This window comes from Elephantulus edwardii, unplaced genomic scaffold (assembly GCF_000299155.1).
Source record: "Elephantulus edwardii isolate Elephantulus edwardi_28Jun2011 unplaced genomic scaffold, EleEdw1.0 scaffold00096, whole genome shotgun sequence".
Lineage (NCBI taxonomy): Eukaryota > Metazoa > Chordata > Mammalia > Macroscelidea > Macroscelididae > Elephantulus > Elephantulus edwardii.
Genome location: NW_006399846.1, coordinates 5915415 through 5935103, shown reverse-complemented (window position 1 = coordinate 5935103; position 19689 = coordinate 5915415). Strand labels below are relative to the sequence as shown.

At 38.5% G+C, this 19689-nt stretch overlaps 1 protein-coding gene across 1 annotated transcript in view; it reads right to left on the bottom strand.

Annotated features, from left to right (window-relative positions):
- PARP11 (poly (ADP-ribose) polymerase family, member 11) overlaps positions 1 to 19689 on the bottom strand; it is a 65791-nt gene that overhangs the window by 22980 nt on the left and 23122 nt on the right. Inside the window, exons 2-4 of the mRNA XM_006891300.1 lie at positions 9298 to 9426; positions 7132 to 7252; positions 4094 to 4169 (exon numbers count right to left, since the gene is read on the bottom strand). Of these exons, the coding sequence (XP_006891362.1) occupies positions 4094 to 4169; positions 7132 to 7252; positions 9298 to 9426 (326 nt within the window). The remainder of the gene's footprint in view (positions 1 to 4093; positions 4170 to 7131; positions 7253 to 9297; positions 9427 to 19689) is intronic.

Genomic DNA, 19689 nt, shown 5'->3' with positions numbered 1-19689 from the left:
AAACTGATGACATGGTGTTCTGGTGGTATAGTCAGTAGTAAGTTGAACTGTTGTTGTTATGTGCCGTCGAGTTGTTTGTGACACATAGTGACCCTATGTACAAGAGCCCTAAACCCAGCACTATCCTGTGCCAACCTCACTCTCTCTGACATACCCACCGCCATTATGCCAGTTACTGAATCGATCCATGTCATTGAGGGTCTTCCTTTCTTGCACTGTTCCTCCACCCTCCCAAACATGATGTCCCTCTCTAAGGATTAGTACCTCCTTGTAACATGTCCAAAGTATGTCAGATGAAGCTTCAGAATCCTTGCCTCCAAGGAGCAGCCTAGTTTCACACTCTCCAGGACAAACCTGTTTGTTCTCCTGGAAGTCCATGGTATGTATATTCAACACTCTTCCCCAGCACCACAGCTCAAAGGCATTAATTCTCTATCATTCCTAGTCATTGTCCAGCTCTCTGATGCATAGAAAGCAATTGCGAAGACTGTGGCTGGATCAAGCGCACCTTAGTTTCCAGACTGATATCATTGCTCTTCAGTACTCTGGAGAGGTCCCTGACAGCTGGCTTTCCCAATGCAATTTGTCTCTTGATTTCCTGGCTACTGGTACCAAGAGTGTTGATTGTGAAGCCAAGTAAACTGAAACTGTTAACAATCTCAATCTCTTCACCATCCATAATGATGCTGCCAATTGGCCCAGTGGTGAGAATCTTTGTTTTCTTGATGTTGAGCTTCAATCCATATTGAAGGTTGCAGTCTTTGACCTTCTGCAATAAGCACTTTAGGTCCTCCTCAGTTTCAGCAAGCAGGGTTGTGTCATCTGCATAACGCAGGGTGCTGATGAATCTTCCTCTAATTCTGATGCCACATTCCTCCTTGTACAGTCCAGTGTCTCGAATGATCTGTTCTGCAAATAGATTGAAAAGGTATGGAGACAGAATACATCCCTGGCGGACATCCTTCCTGATTTTGAACCATGTAGTGTCACCTTGCTCTGTTCTGATGGCTGCCTCTTGGTTCAAGCATAGGTTTTGCATAAGCACAAGCAAATGTTCTATGTCCTGGGATTCCCATTCATCTCAGAGTCAGCCATAGTTTGTTGTGATCCACAGTCAAAAACCTTTGCACGCTCAATGAAACAAAGATAGATATTCCTCTGGTACTCTCTGCTTTATGCCAAGATCCATTTAATATTAGCTATAATATTCCTAGTACCATGACCTTGTCCAAACCCAGCCTCTACAGCTGGAAATTCTCTGTTGACATGCTGTTCCAGTCATTTTTGGATAATTTTCAGCAGAATCTTGCTTGCATGTGATATTAATGATATTGTTCGATAATTTCCATACTGTGTCAGGTTACCTTTCTTAGGAATGTGAATAAATATCTATCTCTTCCAGTCAGTTGGCTAGGTGGCTGTCCTCTAGATTTCTTGGTACAACTTAGTGAGCACATCCAGGGCTGTATCTGTTGAAATATGTCAATTGGTATGCCCTCAATTCCTGGAGCCTTAGTATTTTGCCAATTCTTTCAGAACATCTTAAACTTCTTCCTTCATCACCACAGGCTCTTGCTCATTGTTTCATGAAATTCATCTTTGTCAGCCAATTCCTTCTGGTATAATACTAACCCAAAACCTGCATGTCTCCCACTGTTTGAATCCACCGGTCACCTTGCAGAAGAAAGATGCGCAGGCTCCTCTATTTTAATCTACTTAAGAGGAGAGGTCACTATGAATTGGGAACTAACTTGATGGTAGTGAGGCTTTTAGTTTATTGATGGTACTGGAGAGCTCTGGTGGAATAGTCAGTAGTAAGCTATACTGCTAACACAAAGACCATGCGTCTCCATTACTACAAATCCACCAGAAGTTCTCAGGGAGAAAGTTGAGCAGTCTCCTCATTGTTATTTACAGCTTTGAAAACTCAATGGAGGGTCACTATAAGATGGAACTGAACTGATTGGACAGCACTGAGTTTATTAATGATAATTAACTTTAGATTTTTGCTACTGTATTAAGAATGCCTCAAGAACAAGTTTGTCTGTCATTTTACATGTCCATCACTCCAACTGAAGGAGCTCCAGTGGCCTAGCAACAAGAAGTTGCATAGCCAACCCGGAGGAATGTGTTTTGAATCCACCAGCTGCTCTACAGGAGAGAGATAGCTAATCTCCTCTTGTGCAATTTAAGGCCTCTGAAAACCCACTGGTTTTCTGACTATGGGTCAGTTCCAACTAGATTATACATAACAAGAGTCAGCGCAACTAGGGAGTTACATAGAGGCATGGATGGTGAAACTTTCTTACATATTTTGATGTTTTCATGAGGGGCCAGTATTTGGAAAAGGATTTAATACTGAGAAAAGGAGAGGGTCAGCAGAAGAGATCATATTTATTCATGATTTTGACAAATGCTGACCAAATTAACTCTATGGAGGTTGTACTCATTGACATCCTCACCAGAAATGTAAAGGATGCTTATTTTCCAACAAGTCCTTTAATAAAGTATGTTACGAAGTTTTTAAATTTCTGTCAATATGAGAATCAAGAAAAAAGCCAAGTATTAATTTCTATTTCTCATATTATAGGTGAAGTTGTATGAACTATCCAAATTCTTTACCTGTCTTTTTCATAGGTTGTTAGTCTTTTGCTTAAAAATTTCTAGAAATACTTCACATACTAAAGAGATTAACTCTTCAACTGTATTGATAAATAAAAATATTTTTCCCAGTCTTGTTTATTTCTACTGTAACTAAAGTATCCTTATGCCAAAAAAGGTTGTTTGTTTTGGGTTTTGTTTTCTTTTTCAATTTCACTCAGAGCCTTAACAAATAGTAAGTTCCCTGTCAATATGAAACATACCTTATTTGCCACACGTAATAAATGCTCACACACAATTGTAGCTGGATTCTGGAGGGTAGGTTTTCTTGCTTTAGTTGAAAGACAGATGTAAACTGGTTGGTTTTTATTTAATTCACAATTGTGTGTGAGCTGATTGGTCATCTGGGTTTACTGGATATAGCTGACAATCAGCTGTGGGCTGGAAGCCTCTAGTTTAAATCAATAAGGTCCTGGTGGGCAGGCCTTTGTATTTAAAAGTCAGATGGGCCTCAGGTTTGTGGCCTTCGGGCCTGGTGTTCATTGTGTTTGAGTTGAACATTCTTCTAAGTGGTATAGCATTGATCTGTCAGTTTGCTGTACTGAGATAACTTGGGGTTGCTGTGATACTGAATGTTGTGCCACTGGTATTTCAATACCATAATAGCTACCCATGGTAGACAGTGTTTGGCAGAGCTCTCAGATTAAGACAGGCTTGGAAGCAGGATTGGCATCCACTCCCTAAACAATATACATTTGGAAATTCCATGAACATTAGAGAAACAACGGTAATTATGGAGTAGGGTTCAGATCTTTTGTTAATAGGGTTGCTATGAGTTATAGTTGACTCAACAGTATTTAACAACAACAACAATAAATGCTGCATTTATAAATCCTCTATCCATATGTAATAAATGCCAGTTTATAAAGTTACATGTAATAAATTATCAATTTATAAATCCTCAACTAACATATACATATGTTGTGTTTGTTGTTGTTGTTAGGTGCCTATAAACTGTGTACAGCTCACAGCAACCCTATGAACAACAGATCTGAACCCTATCCTATCCTGTGCCATCCTCATAATCTCTAACTCACTTGAGTTCGTCACTGTAGTCACTTTGTCAATCCATCTCATTGAGGATCTTCCTCTCTTTTAAAATGACCCTCCACCTTTCCAAGCATTATATCCCATGCCTAACAACACACCCAAAGGGAACATGGCCTAGTGGTAAGAATCTGCATTGTCAACCCAATAGAAAAGGCAAGAAGGAAAAAATAATAAGAAAAAGTCACTAACAGAAAATAAGAACAATGCTATTTCACCAGCAAATGAGAGATTCAATATCTGAAAGATCAATATTAAGACTAAATAACCTACAAAAGCATTTTCAGCTTCTTTTCTTTTTCTCTCAAATAGTAATAAAGGTAGAGAAAAAGAAAACCAAACATCTAGAAATTCTACCTTTCTACCCCTCTTCTCTTTACAATACCTGAATGCACTGATAGAAAAGGGGGCTCTTTTCACTAAGCGCTGTTTTCCAGTGATGAGATTCATTTGCTTCATTTCTGTACACAAAGACAAAGGTATTAGGTAAGCCACAGAAACAGATTGTGCTATAAACTGTCATGAAGATTTGTAGCCACACCACGGGACAATCAGGAGCCATCGAGCTCTGGTAGTAGCTGGCACACATAGTTTATTAGGGATGCCTTACTATATATCTACTTATTATATCATAAAACTAAGTTCTATTCAGGGGAGTGCAGCTTCACTGCTTATTCTAAAATCACACATGAAGATGTTAATCTCACAGACTACTCAGTCTGCATCATTTCTATATCACACTTAAGTGGTTAAACTGACACTAAATGTAAGAGCTCTAACTTTAGGAAAATGAAAATACCAGAAAATCTGTAGTACTAAATATTTTTTGTTAGTTAATTAAGGGGAAAGATATACTCTGATATCTTCATAAAATTTAATAAAAAATAGATACATCATTATTAAATAATTATAAGATACATAATTATTCTAAAACTTAAAAAATTGATGTGCATCTTATCTTTTCTTTAAATTGCATATCTAAACCCAAAAATTAAATAAACATACTTAGGTCCAATACTTATATGAAGGGCTCTAAGGATGACAAATTAACTAGTTAACTAACCAAAGAAATTATTTTATTCTTTTATCCATGTCTCACCCAAAAGAGTATTTGCCAGGTAAATTAGTTCATTTCCAGGAAGCTAACAGTCAATTTCAAGGCAATAGTCTAGGTCATCTATCTTCTCTAAATGATATAATTTCATTCCAAAATAAAAGGCTCTAACCACTTGATAAATGTCTGAAGGGTGTTCTGCCCTTTCTGTATTTCCCTAGATGGTACACACTGATTCTACCACTGTGTGGGGATCAAGTGAAACCTGTGGTGCCTTCTTTTGATATACTTTGTTCTGAGTATATTTTTCACCATATTTATAGGGACCCCCCCCAGCTGAATAGCAACAGAACTGTTGGGGCAAATAATACACATGGAAGACTAACTCCTTAAAACAGTGTCATTAAATAGAGGGCTAGGAAACTTGAGAGATTATATGCAATTCTTGTTGTTTGATAAAAGCATTTCCTAACAAAATTCTGCTGTTCAAGAGAAAGCTTCCAAAAAATGCAATCCATTAGAAAATGTTCTTTCTGATACACCTGGCTTGCTGAATTATCATCCAAATACTTTGACAAAATTTCATCACCTAATGAAATCTGATGTCTGTGTATATCACTGGTTCAGCACTGCTCCCGAAATAGCACTTATACCTAGACTAAGTATGTCTATCAGACACTTTTGGCCCAGGATACAGAAGAAAGATAAATGCCAGGGCCCCTATGGGCAACTAATTTGCCTAATGCCATAGGGAATAAAAAGTTAGGATGATTTTTTTAAAACATGACAATTTTAACTCTTGGAAATTAAAATAGTAAGTGAAGCAACTTTGGTGCAGCCAGCATCATTAGTTACTGGGTTGCATCGGGTTCTTATTGGACACTTCCCTTTACTATGTCTAGACCTTGGCTTATTCAAAGAAATTAATTGTCTAAAGTTTTGTCACCTGACACCTATGATACAAGCCTAGCTCTGTTATAAAGATACCACTCACCAAGGCTAGAAATAAACAGTTAGAACAGAGAGCTGTGTAACAACCAAAATGAATGCTCATGGAGAAAACTTCTCAAACACAAGATGTTTGATTCTAAGCAGCAAATACGTGAAGTAGCACCCTGAAATCCAACAGATTTGCCATGGAATACCAAAAAACATGACACTGTGCAATTTTTATCATGGTGAAATTCCAAATAGAGCAGATTTCCATATAAGCTGGCTCATATGAGACAAAATCAAATGAATAAAAAAACAGGTAAGGTAATGCCATTTAAAGAAAATGTTTTCTGACAAAGGTACCAGGGAAGGGGCATTAGCTAAAATTTGGTCTTAAAACTATCATCACCTACTTAAATGACTTTGACTGTCACACAGCCTTCTCATTTGACACTTAATATACAAAAGTCTTATATCCATGTACTTAAGTAATTAGCCCCAAGGACAAATAGGTGATGCAAACTTCAACTTCTAAGACCTTTAAGAGGAAATAGATAAGTGATGTCTGCCTAACACCTTAGGAGGATCACAGCAGAAGATATTAGAGTTGAGGGAAATATAGAACAAAACTGAAAAAAAACCCCATTTTAAAAGGCCAAGTTTATTGGTCTAACAGAGACTAGTGGAACCCCTAAAGCACTGGCATTAAGTCTTCTTTCAAACCTGGAACAAAGCTCACGCTACTGGCTCAACTTTCAGCCAAACAATAAACAGGCATATTGATGAATAACACCAGGCGGCATTTACTCCTTGGATATCAGAATTACAAGGAGAAAATGGAAAATACTGTGGGTACTGTAATTACTGTTATAAAGTAATTGTAATGCAGGTTTTAGAATTAGTGTTCTTAAACAAAATGTATGAATGATTGAATTAAAAATCAGTATGCCTTGTAAACTTTCACTCAAATAACAATGAAAAAACATTTTAAAGGCTTATATTGATTTCAAAAGATTTACAAAATGATGAACAAAATAAAAGCTATAAAATATTTTGTGTTCCTTAGAAGAGAAGCATTACATATACACAAAATTTATGACAATCTCCACACACATTAGTATCTATCTTTCTCTCAAAGAGTGGTCGGTAGGTTCACTCTATGGACCTTTCAATTAGCAGTGAAGTATGTTAACCATTGTACCACCATGAATCCTATAAACATGCCTCTGAAAGGCAATGTTGTTCAAGGAGATTTTAAATCTTGATTTTTAAGAGAAGCATTCTGTATATTATAAAAAGGATTTACATCAATATTTGCAAATATATCAACCAACTTGGATTCTCAGAATTATAATAGAGATGACCACATTAATTATACTCAAAAAACAAAGCACCTAGTGGAGATAAAAAAAAAAAACCAAAAAACCAAACCATACCTGCAAAGTCTATCTTGTAGCTGAATTTGGAAGTAGTAAAAGAAATGGAGCCATAAGGGTTTGTTTTGAAGCTTTTTTCGATATCTTCACTGCTAACGGAACACTGAATGTTGGTATCCGGCTTTAAGATAAACCAGAAAGTTTCATTTACTAGCTGTTCACATAAGTGGCTTGGCCACATAAGTGATACTGTGGTCACAGAAATCAAGAATGGAAGGACTAAGGACATTAATTAATCTGTTTGAGCTCCTAATACAGAAGAATTACAGCTAAACCAGTATATTAAAAATGGTTTAAGGATTTTCAGCAAAGACGCTTCAATTAACTGGCTCTAGTCACTTTTTCCAAATCATTTTAATTTTTAAAGTCACCTTGCTAAGTGGCTCAAATTAAATCTTCTTTACACAGCCTTGTAAGGTTAAAAAAGCTCAAGTCTTGGAGTATGGCTTCAAATCCTGCTTAATCAATAACTACCTCTGTGTCCCTAGACAAATTTTATTAACTTTTCCAAGTTTTCTTACTCTCCTTGATTATGGCACAGACTGTTAACATCTGTCTCAGAGCTACTGTGAGGATAAGGGAGAAAAGATCAGTATAGCACGTAACATAATACCTGGTATACAAAAGGTGTTAAATATGGGCTTTCACTCTTTCCTTTTTCTTTGTCCCTCTAATCAAATTGGGAGTTACTCAAGTATACTGATAACATGCAACTCTGTCATATCTGCCTTCTGACACAAAACTATTTCTTCTAAACACATACTATTTCTTCTAAATATATATTGAGAAAAAATGGGGGTGGGAGGGAGGAAAGGGGCTAGAATTTCTAACTTTGCTTTTAATTAAGCTGTCTCTGGTGGCCTGGTGGCAAGTAGCTGTGCTGCAATCCTGAAGGCACATGGTTTGAGGCCACCAACTGCTAGATGGGAGATAGATGTGTAATCTCCTCCCAAGCGAGTAATTGCCTCTGAAAAACCTGCTGGAGTGTCAGTTATGGGTCAGTTCTGACTCTACAGTACACAACAACAAAAACATCCTAAAAGTTTGTTTCTTCTCAGGTTGTGCATCCATACAAACAGATTCATCGTAGAGAGGATTAAACCAGGCTGCTCCTTGGAGGCAAGGGTTCTGGGGCTTCATCTGACATACTTTGGACATGTTGTAAGGAGAGACAAGTCTTTAGAGAGGGACATCATGCTGGGCAGAGTAGGGGGACAGCGCAGGAGGGGAAGACCCTCTATGAGGTGGACTGATTCAGTGACTGGGGTAATCAGGATAGGTGTGTCAGAGACAATGAGATTGGCACAGGATACAGCACGGTTTAGGGCTGTTGTACATAGGGTCGCTATGAGTCGCAAACGACTCGACGGCACATAACAACAACAGCCTCAAGTTGGCATTTTGAGCCATACCTTAGCCCCTTCTGGTCTCCAGCTACCATAACTATAGACACATGGCCTTGCAAATCGTCAAGAGCTGTGATACTAGGACAAACGAAAGAGACTTGAGGGAAACTGGAACAAAACTCTGGTGAGAGCAAGATCCTGGTGCATAGACCTTGGTGATGGTGGTGGAGGGACTGTAGCATTGTTGTGGAGAAACTGTGGCAAGGTGTGACCTGAGACTTCTTGCATCTGCTCTTGGCCACAGATAAAGTTTTATTGTTCTTGCAAGATGCTTGAAGGAGAAGCTGATTTATAACTAATTGCCCTGAGGCAAACCTTGCTGGATGACTGAGGAAACTAGAGGATTCATGAATTTGTTTTGCTGAACTGAAACCAGGACTTTAACTAATTAAAGAATTGTGTTTTGCTGTTAACCTGGCTTGGGACTACAGGACTAAACCTGCAAGTGTATTGTGAAATATCCTTTGCCTTGCCTACTTCTCAACATATTTCCATAATAAACCACAACAGTGAGAAAAGTCTCTGAGTCACCAAGGAATAAATGAGCCCGTTACTGCTGGGATGGTTACAGAGGCACTATGGGGCTGAGCTACAGGCTCTTTATCTGCTTTCTGCCCTGGGCCAGTGAGGAGCTATCCTATTTTCACTCCCTCTGGCCCTTTCAGAGAGACGACCATGGCCCTGTGCCCCCATATCTCATTTACTGCTCTTTAGGCAATTTTACACATCAACAAGATGATGCTAAGTGAAGTGCAGATACCTGGATCATGTGCCACTTCCCACACTCTGCCAAGTAAAACCAGCCCCACTGGGTATCTGATGTGTCCATCTCATCATTCTCACTATCTGTTGCTTTGGGTAGAAATTCTTCTGTTTTGTGAAACATCTCCTGAAATGACAAAAAGAGGAGGCGGAATAACAATGCACTCTTTACAGACCACTTTTCTTCTTCAAAAAGTACTAGATTCCAGCTATCTTTTCCACAGTGAAACTTTAAAAGTAACACACTTCTTGCATATTGGCTCTATAATAAATATTTCAAAGTATTAAATATAATTGTTTAAGATGCATCAGGCAAGTTATAACACACTTAAGTCAACCAGTACCTTCAAGATGATTCTGACTCCTATAGAACAGAGCAGAAATTTCCCAAAAGTTTTCCAAGGCTTTCAATCTTTACTGAAACAAACTGTCACCTTTCTCCTATGAGGTAGCTGGTTGGTTCAAACCACTGACTGACGTTTTGGTTATCAGCACAACACTTAATCCACTGCACCACCTGAGCACCTTCAAATATACTTAAGTACAATACATCAATTTCCATACAATCTTTCAAGTAAATGATAACAACATCTACACTCAAACCCAATGCTGTTGAGTTGTTCCTAACTCATCAGCACCTGTAAGGAATTTAAATTCTCAGTGTAGCGCTAAGATATTTCTTAGAGTTCCTATGTTTGGTCAAAAGATTCATGCTATACTAGTTCAGAATAACTGCATCTGATTCTTTTCTTTTTAAACATTAACTATTTCATTCAATAACTGTGAAAGATGCTTATAATATATAGTGCTGAGTATTCACATAAAACCAATAAGATCCAATTTCAATGAAAAATATATCTACAGTTACTCATGAGACTATATATGCACTCTGCTGCTGCTGTATACATTAGTTGGAACCAACCCACAGCTAATACTACAGTGGGTTTTCAGAGGCAATAATTGCACAGGGAGAGACTGCTCATCCTTCTCCCACAGAGCAGATGGCAGCCTCGAACCACATGCCTTCAGGATTACAATGCAGCTTCTTGCCACCAGAGCATATGTATACATGTATGTATGTGTACATGCACACATACATACATCTATAGGCACACACACACACACACACACACACACACACATTGTTGTTGTTAGGTGCTGTCGAGTTGAGTACAATCCATAACAACCCAATGAACAACAGATCTGAACCCTGTCCTATGCTATGCCATCCTCATACTTCCTGACACATCAGAGACCAGTTAATGTGTAAATCATCTGGTTGAGGGTCTTTCTCTCTTTCACTGATTCTCTACCTTTCCAAGTATAATGTCCCTCTCCAAGAAATGCCTCTCCTAGCAACATGCCCAAAACATGTGAGATTAAGCTTTATCATTGTTGTCCCAAAGGATGTATCTTCTCTGGCAGTTCCAATCCACCAGTGGCTTAGTGGGAAAAATCCTATGAGATTTAAAATTTTAGAAACCCAATGGAGGCCAGCTATGAGTTGGTTTGGACTTGTCAGCAATGAATGAGTGAGCAAAACACAGTGTAAATACATATATACCTACAAAGAGGTCAAGATGGAAATAAAAAAATTTATCACAGTTATTTCTGGGTACCAGGATAATAATGATTTATAGATCTTACTATGAAGAAAGTGCAGTACTAAGCAAGTACTATGCAGACAATAAGTTATTTAGGCTTTACAACAACTCTATAAGGGAATTACAATTATTACTCCAAATTTATACATTAGGAAACTAACACATGGAGAAGTCATACAATATATAAGCCAGTATTCAAACCCAGGTAGACTGTCTTTCGTCTGTACTCACACTGTATGGTAAATTTTATAATTTTAACCATACCAAGTAACTTACGTACATTTTATCTCTAAAAAATTGTGAACATTTTTACATAGAGATTATGATCAAGAGAAGATCACCACGAAAGAGGTCAATGGAAATGAACTTGATCTAAAATGTAGTTTTCTGTCTTCATTTTTTAAGGGTTTTTAATTAATAACTTTAGTTTGCATAATAATTACATAAGACTTACTCCTTGCAAAACAGCATATCATTCAAGATAAACGTAACTTCTATTACATTTTTACTTTCCCTCTCTAATGTTAACTATCAGTTTACTATATATGCTCCAGATTTTTCTGTCTTTGTGTGTGTGTGTGTGAGTCTATGAGGATATATCATATACATACATAAACACATACATGCTGTACAACCAGGTGAGGATAACATGATGAATGGAAGTCTGAGATTAAGTCCTTGTGCACATCAAAAACTTTTTCCAACAGGGTAAAAGGAAAACCTACTGACTGGGAAAAAACATTTCGTAATGACATTTCAGAGAAAGGTCTCATAACAAAAGTTTACAGAATACTACAGAGCCTCCATAATAAAAGACTGATAAATTACAAAATAGGCAAAAGACATAGAAAGACTTTTCAGAGAGGAAGACAGTGGGATTGTCAACAGACACATGAAGAAATGCTCAAAATCACTGGCAATCAGGGAGATGCAAATCAAAACCACAATGAGATACTGTCTCAACCCAACAGCACTGGCAAAGTTTAACATGGAAGCAAACAATAAATGCTAGAGAGGATGTGGAGAAACTGGAACGCTCATACACTGTTGGTAAGATTGTAAAATGGTATCATCACTTTAGAAGGCAGTTTGGTATTTCCTCAAAAAAGCTGAACGTAGAAATTCCATATGACCCAGCTATTCCGCTGCTAGGAATATACTTGGAGGAAAACATAACTGAGACACAAACAGAAATTTGTATACTACTGTACATAGTGGCATTATTCACAAAAAAAAGAAAATGGAAATAGTCCAAATGTCCATCAACAAATAACAAATAAATGGACTGAGAAATTGTGGTACATTCTCATGATGGAATATTACACAGCACTCAGAAGCAATGATTTCAGAAAATACTACATAACATGGGAGAGGTAAGAGAACATTATGCTGAGTGGACGCACTCAATCGCTTAAGAACAAATACTACATAAAATAATTATTGTAAAAACTGAAGGATAACTAGTAATATGTGCGTAAAAGTCCCAAGGGGGAAGAGAAGGGGACAGGAATGTTGTGAGTAGAGAGATCGGGTTATCACAAGGTCACAGTGTTTGGTGGGCAGAGGGAGTAAATGAAGGAATTAGGAAAGATCCAATGACGACCTGAAAGGGCAGGGCCATAAGTGGCATGTATCTATGATGATTGGTTTTATAAAACACAATGTCTGGGAAGGATTGTATGAAACACATTGTGAATGAAGGAATATAAAAAATACAATGTACATGAATGAAACACTAGATATATGATGTTTGTATACAAACCAATATAAAAGAAAAATATACATTCTTATTGATATGATAAGTTTTTTAAAAACTGAATTTATATATATTCACAACTAACATATATTATTTGGGCAATTTGCAAGATATAACTTTTAATTTCATTATTTAAACATAAACCTTGGTTTTCAGACCTGGAATAAGATTCAATTACCTTATCTAGGCCACATTTTCTACTTTATGAAATTGAAATAAAAGATTCCTTCCTTACTGAGTTGTTGGAAATGAAAGAGATAATATATTAAAGTACAAAGTACCATACCTGAAATCAATGAAGAAAGCTCCTTATTTTTTATTTACGGTTGTAAACTCTCTCCAAGGAATGTGCTATGGTCATCTTCTGGATTTTTCCTTCATGTTTTAAAGCTGACTGCCTGCTAAAAATGAACAAACAGAACATCCTAGAATCATAAGCTGCAGGCTTAGGATAATACATCATATAAATTTCATCCAGATAATAAAGGCAATGATTTAAAATTTAGGATCAGTTGTCCAGTTTAACCATTCATAATTTCTGTTGCCCTCTTATATTCTCATTGCTGTCAAATGGGTTCTGACGCATAGATGACTCTCCAGTGGGTTTCCAAGGCTGTAAATGTGCTTGTGAAAAGACTGCCCCTCTTGCTCCTGAAGATTAAGGAGGAGCTAGTGGATCTGAACCACCAGAGAAGTATAGCATTGAGTTAGCAGAGCAATTCTCTACATGGACTATATCACCAGAGTTCCTGCCTTCTTATATTATTCTTCATATGTTTTGTTGTTTTTATTGTATTTGGGAAAAAAGTGGGTGAGAAAGAGAGAATGATCTAAAATTAGTTTTTCTTCTGAAAATAAACAGAATCTGAAAGGATAAGTTTGTAACTGCTAATGAAGATAAATATTTTACTTTTGAGCTCTGTATTCTGTCTAATGGGAAATATAACGGGAAATTGCTAAGTATCTTTTATACAGCATAACTTTAGCATGTTGTTGTTGCTGCTGTTATGTGCTATTGAGTTGCTTGCAACTCATAGTGACCCTATGTACAACAGGTCTGAAACTTGTTCTATCCTGAGCCAACATTTTTGTCTCTGACACATCTACCCCCATTATCCTAGTCACTCAATCAGTCAATCTCATCCAGGATCTTCCTCTCTTGTGCTATTCCTCCATCCTCCCAAGCATGACTGTCTCCTCCTTGCAACTTGCCCAAAGTATGTCAGATGGCGCTTCAGAATCCTTGCCTCCAGAAGCAGCCTGGTTTCATAGGCATTGATAAATCACATTGGGACTAAAACCATGCTTTAGGCACATGTTAAGAGTGAAATTATTTTATCAAAATTCTTTAAGAACTTCTATAATAAGTAGCTTTTGGGGAAGTTACAATTCATACTTCACAATATTGTAGAAATATTTTCCTAGCAGTCCATGGTCCCCTCAATACTCTTCTCCAGCACCACAGCTCAAAGGCATAAATTCTCCTTCTATCCTCCTTAGTCACTGTCCAACTCTCTGATGCATAACAAGTGATAGCACAGACCATGGCCTGTATCAGACACACCTTAGTCTCCAGAGAGACACCAATGCTCTTCAGAACTTTAGAGAGGTCCCTAATAGCAGACTTTCCCATGGCAATGCGCCTTTTAATTTCCCGGCTACTGGTGCTGAGAATGTTGACTGTGGAGCCAAGCAAACTAAAGCTGTGAACAATCTCAATCTCTTCACCATCCATCCTAATGCTGCCAATTGGTCCAGTGGTGAGAATCTTTTGTCTTCTTGGCACTGAGTCTCAATCCACATCGGAGGCTGCAATCCTCAAACCTCTGCAGCAAGAGCTTCAAGTCCTCCTCAGTTTCAGCAAGCAGGGTTGTGTCATCTGCATAATGCAGATTGTTGACAGATTGGAAACCACAAGGAGAACAAATCTCATGACCGAAAGAAGAAAATTATAAAGACTAAGCAAAAACATGAATAATGAAGTGTGTTTAGAGCTGGAGTTGTAAATTCAAAAGAAACAAACTTGCTATGCATTTCTTATGACGAAGAAAATGAAGAATAAATTCAAGCCTTGAACTGCAATACTTAAGGATGGTGTGTGAAGAATGTTGAATGACCCAGGAAGTATCAAAAAAGATGGAAGGAGTACATAGTCACTATTCAAAAAAGAATTGGCTGACACCGAAAAATTTCATGAAACAACGTATGATCAAGAGCCACTGGTGATGGAGGAAGTTCAAGCTGCTCTGAAGGAATTGGCAAAAAACATGGCCCCAGGAATTGACGGCATACCAACTGACATATTTCAACAAATTGATGCTGCTCTGGATGTGCTCATCTGACTGTGCCAAGAAATCTGGAGGACAACCACCTGGCCAACTGCCCGAAAGAGATACATATTTGTTCCCATTCAAAAAAAAGGTGATCTGAAAAAGTGTGGAAATTATCAAACAGTATTAATGTGACATGCAAGCAAGATCTTGCTGAAAATTATCTAAAAACAACTGTAACAGTACATCAACAGAGAACTGCCAGATGTGCAGGCTAGGTTTAGAAGAGGCTGTGGTACTAGGGATATTATAACCAATTTTAGGCGGATCTTAGCTGAAAGCAGAGAGTACCAGAGGAATGTCTATCTATGTTTCACTGACTATGCAAAGACATTTGACTGTGAGAACTACAGCAAACTGTAGCTAACTTTGAGAAGAATGGGAATCCCAGAACACTTGATTGTACTTATGCAAGATCTATACTTGGACTAGGAAGCAGTCCTTAGAACTAAGCAAGAAAGCATCTCATGGTCCCCAAATCAGGAAAGGTGTACGCCAGGGATGCATGCTATCTCCACACCTATTCTTTTTTCTTTTTTTATTTTGTACTGGTTTACTTACAAAGTTTGTATACATTGTTTTTCACCCAGATGTTCCCATTTCTTTCACCCATCAAATTGTGCTACCCCATGATTACCCCTCTATTCATCCTCACCCCTCTGCTCCTGCTCTCCCCCCTTGAATCCTCATACACATTCTACAATAATAGTTTTATATAGTATTTGTCCTTGTGTAACTTAAGTAGTTCACTCAGCATAATGCTCTCCAGTCCCTCCCAAGATAGGCAGTGATTTACAAACTCATTGTTCCTACATGCTGCATTATATTCCATTGTGTGGATGTACCATAATTTCTCAATCAATTCTATTGTGGTTAGACATCTGGGCTGGTTTCATGTTCTTGCGATGGTGACTAATGCTGCTATAAACACTGGTGTACAAGTCTCCATTTGTACCTCAGTACTCATCCTCTAGGGGTATACTCAAGCAGTGGAATAGCTGGGTCATATGGATTTGCTCTGATCAGCCTTTTGAGGAAACGCGACACTGCCTTCCAGAGTGGTTCCATTTTACGATCCCACCAAAACTGTATGAGTTCCAGTCTCACCACATCGACATTTGTTCCCATTCCAAAGAAAGGTGACCCAAAAGAGTGCAGAAATTATCAAACAGTATCATTAATATCACATGCAAGCAAGATTCTGTTGAAAATTATCCAAAAACAATTGGAACAATATGTCAACAGAGAACTGCCAGATGTACAGGCTGGATTTAGAAGAGGTTGTGGTACTAGGAATATTGTAGCTAATGTTAGATGGATCTTGGCAGAAAGGAAAGAATACCAGAAGAATGTCTATCTGTGCTTCATTGACTATGCAAAGGCTTTTGACTGTGTGGATCACAACAAGCTGTGGCTCACTCTAAGAATGGGAATCCCAGAACATTTGATTGTACTAATGCAAAACCTATATTGGACCAAGAGGCAGTCGTCAGAACAGAGCAAGGAGACATTACATGGTTCAAAATCAAGACGGGGGTCAGTCAGGGATGTATTCTGTCTCCATACCTTTTCAATCTGTATGCAGAACAGATCATCTGAGATGCTGGGCTGTACGAAGAGGAATGTGGCATCAGGATTGGTGGAAGAGTCATCAACAACTTGCATTATGCAGATGACACAACCCTGCTCGCTGAAACTGAGGAGGACATGAAGTGCTTGCTGCAGAAGGTCAAGGACTGTAGCCTCCTATATGGATTGAAGCTCAACATCAAGAAAATAAAGATTCTCACCACTGGGACAATTGGTAACATCAGTATGGATGGTGAAGAGATTGAGATAGTTGACAGTTTTAGTTTGCTTGGCTCCACAATCAACACTCCTCGTAACAACAGCCAGGAAATCAAGAGACGAATTGCATTGGGAAAGTCGGCTGTGAGGGACCTCTCAAGAGTACTGAAGAGCAACAACATCAGGCTAGAGACTAAGGTATGCCTGATCCGGGATATAGTCTTCGCAATTACGTGCTATGAATCAGAGAGTTGGACAGTGAATAGAGTTGACAGAAAGAGAATTGATGCCTTTGAGCTGTGGCGCTGGAGAAGAGTGTTGAATATACCATGGACTACTAGGAGAACAAACAGGTTTGTCCTGGAGAAGGTGAAGCCGAAATGCTCCTTGGAGTCAAGGATTCTGAAGCTTCATCTGACATACTTTGGGCATGTTGCAAGGAGGGACTGGTCCTTGGAGAGAGACATCATGTTTGGCACAGTGGAGGAGCGGCGAAGGAGAGGAAGACCTTCGATGAGATGGATCTATTCTGTGACTAGAGTGGTGGGAGTAAGTGCATTTGAGATGGCTAGGTTGGTCCAGGATAGAACAGCGTTTAGAGCTCTTGTACATAGGGTCGCTATGAGTCGCAAACAACTCGATGGCACATAACAACAAACAACATCTGTCACTCCTACTGGAGTGAGATGGTATTATACTGTGGTTTTCATTTGCATTTCCCCTACTGCCAGTGACTTTGTGCATTTTTTATACGTCTGTTGACCATCTGATTATCTTCTTCTGTGAAAATTATTTCCATGTCTTTTGCCCATTTTGCAATTGTGCCATTAGTCTTTTTCTTGTGGAGATCCTGTAGGATTCTATAAACTTTTGATATGAGACCCTTGTCTGAAATGGTATGGCAAATGTTTCTTCCCAGTCAGTAGGTTTTCTTTTCACTCTCATTCATCAATTTTTCCCCTCTCTCCAGATTGTGCATTTCTGGCTGTATCTGGCAGTCTCTTTATACCACAGACTAGATCATCTAAGCTTGATCCCCGTTTGCCTTTGATGAACTTTATGATTTTGGGCTTTACTCCCAAGTCTCTAATGCACCTTAAGGTGATTTTTATTGATGGTGGGAAATGTGGATCCTATTTCAGCTTTCTGCAGGTAGCAGTCCAATTTTGCCAGCACCATTTGTTGAAGAGGTTGTAATTTCCCCATTTGTTATGTCCTATTTCCTTGTCGAGTATCAGTTGATCATAGATAGCTTGGTCCGCTTCTGGGTTCTAAATTCTGTTCCATTGATCTATACACCTGTCGCTGTACCAGTACCATGCTGTTTAGGTTACTACTGCTGTGTAGTAAGTAGGTTTTGAGCCCAGGGAGTGCTATGCCTCCCACTTCATTTTTTGTCTTTCAGAAGTGCTTTGTTTATTCGAGGTCTCTTTCCTCTCCAAATAAACCTGACAATCTCCCTTTGAATCTTCTTGAAAAATGAATATGCTACTGTATTGGGATTGCACTGAATATGTAGAATGCTTTTGGTAGGACTGTCATTTTCACAATATTGAGTCTTCCTATTTATGAACAGGGAACATTTTCCCATTTATTCAGGTCTTTTATTATATCCTGGAGAAATGTTCTGTACTTTTCTTTGTATAGGTTTTTTTGTATATCTAGTTAGGTTTGGAAGGAGGAGTGGCATCCACTTCCTAAACTACATGTCTCTAGAAACTCTATGAAGCAGGAGAAACAAAAATAGTTATAGAAAGGCTTCAGGCTTTAGTTCATAGCGTCCCTATGAGTTGTGCTTAACTCAACGGCAATCAACAATAACTAGTTAGGTTCACTCCCAAGTATCTAAATTTGTGGCTGGCTATCCAATTCCTAAACAACATGCCTCTGGAAATTCTATGAACTTTGATAAATGTCAATAGTTACAGAAAGGCTTTAGGCCTTTGGTTCATAGGGTCACTATGAGTTGTGCTCGACTTGAAGGCAATCAACAACAATTGTAATCTCCAAACCTTTTCAATCTATATGCGCAACTGATTATCTGTGAGGCTGCGCTTTATAAGGAGGAATGTGGCATCAGGATTGGAGGAAAACTCATCAACAACCTGCTTTATGCAAATGATACAACCTTACTTCATGCAACTGAGGAGGACCTGATATATTTGCTGCAGACGGCCAAAGACTGTAGCCTGAAAAATGGATTGAAGCTCAGCATCAAGAAAACAAAGATTCTCACCACTGGGCCAGTTTGCAGCATCATGATAGAGAGTGAAGAGATTTAGATTATTAATAGCTTCAGCATGCTTGGATCCACAATCTTCACTCTTTAGTTACCAGCAGCCAGGTAATCAAAAGACTAAAAGCATTGGGAAAATCTGTTGTCAATGACATCTCCAGACGACTGAAGAGCAATATCAAGCTAGAGACTAAGGTACATGTGATTCAGGCTATGGTCTTCACCATTACGTGCTATGCATCAGAGTGCTGGAAAAATGACTAAGGATTACAGGAGAAGAATAAATACCTTTGATTTGTGGTGTTGGAGAGGAATATTGGATATACTATAGATTACTAAGAGAACAAGCACGTCTGTCCTGTCGAGGGCAGCTGCTTGGAGGCAAGGATTTTGAAGCTCTGTCTACATACTTTGATTATATTGCCAGGAGGACCAGTCCTTGGAGAGGGACATTTTGCTCAGAAGGGTTGAAGGACAGTGCAAAAGAGAAAGACCCTGGATGAGATGGACTGACTCCATGATTGGGGTAATGGGGGTAGGTGTGTAAGAGACAATAAAATTGGCTCAAGATAGAGGAGGGTTAACAAGGAACTCATGCAATATTATTCAAAATGGTTGACTCTGGAGAACATTATGCTGAGTGAAATATCCCAGTCACAAAAGGACAAATATTACA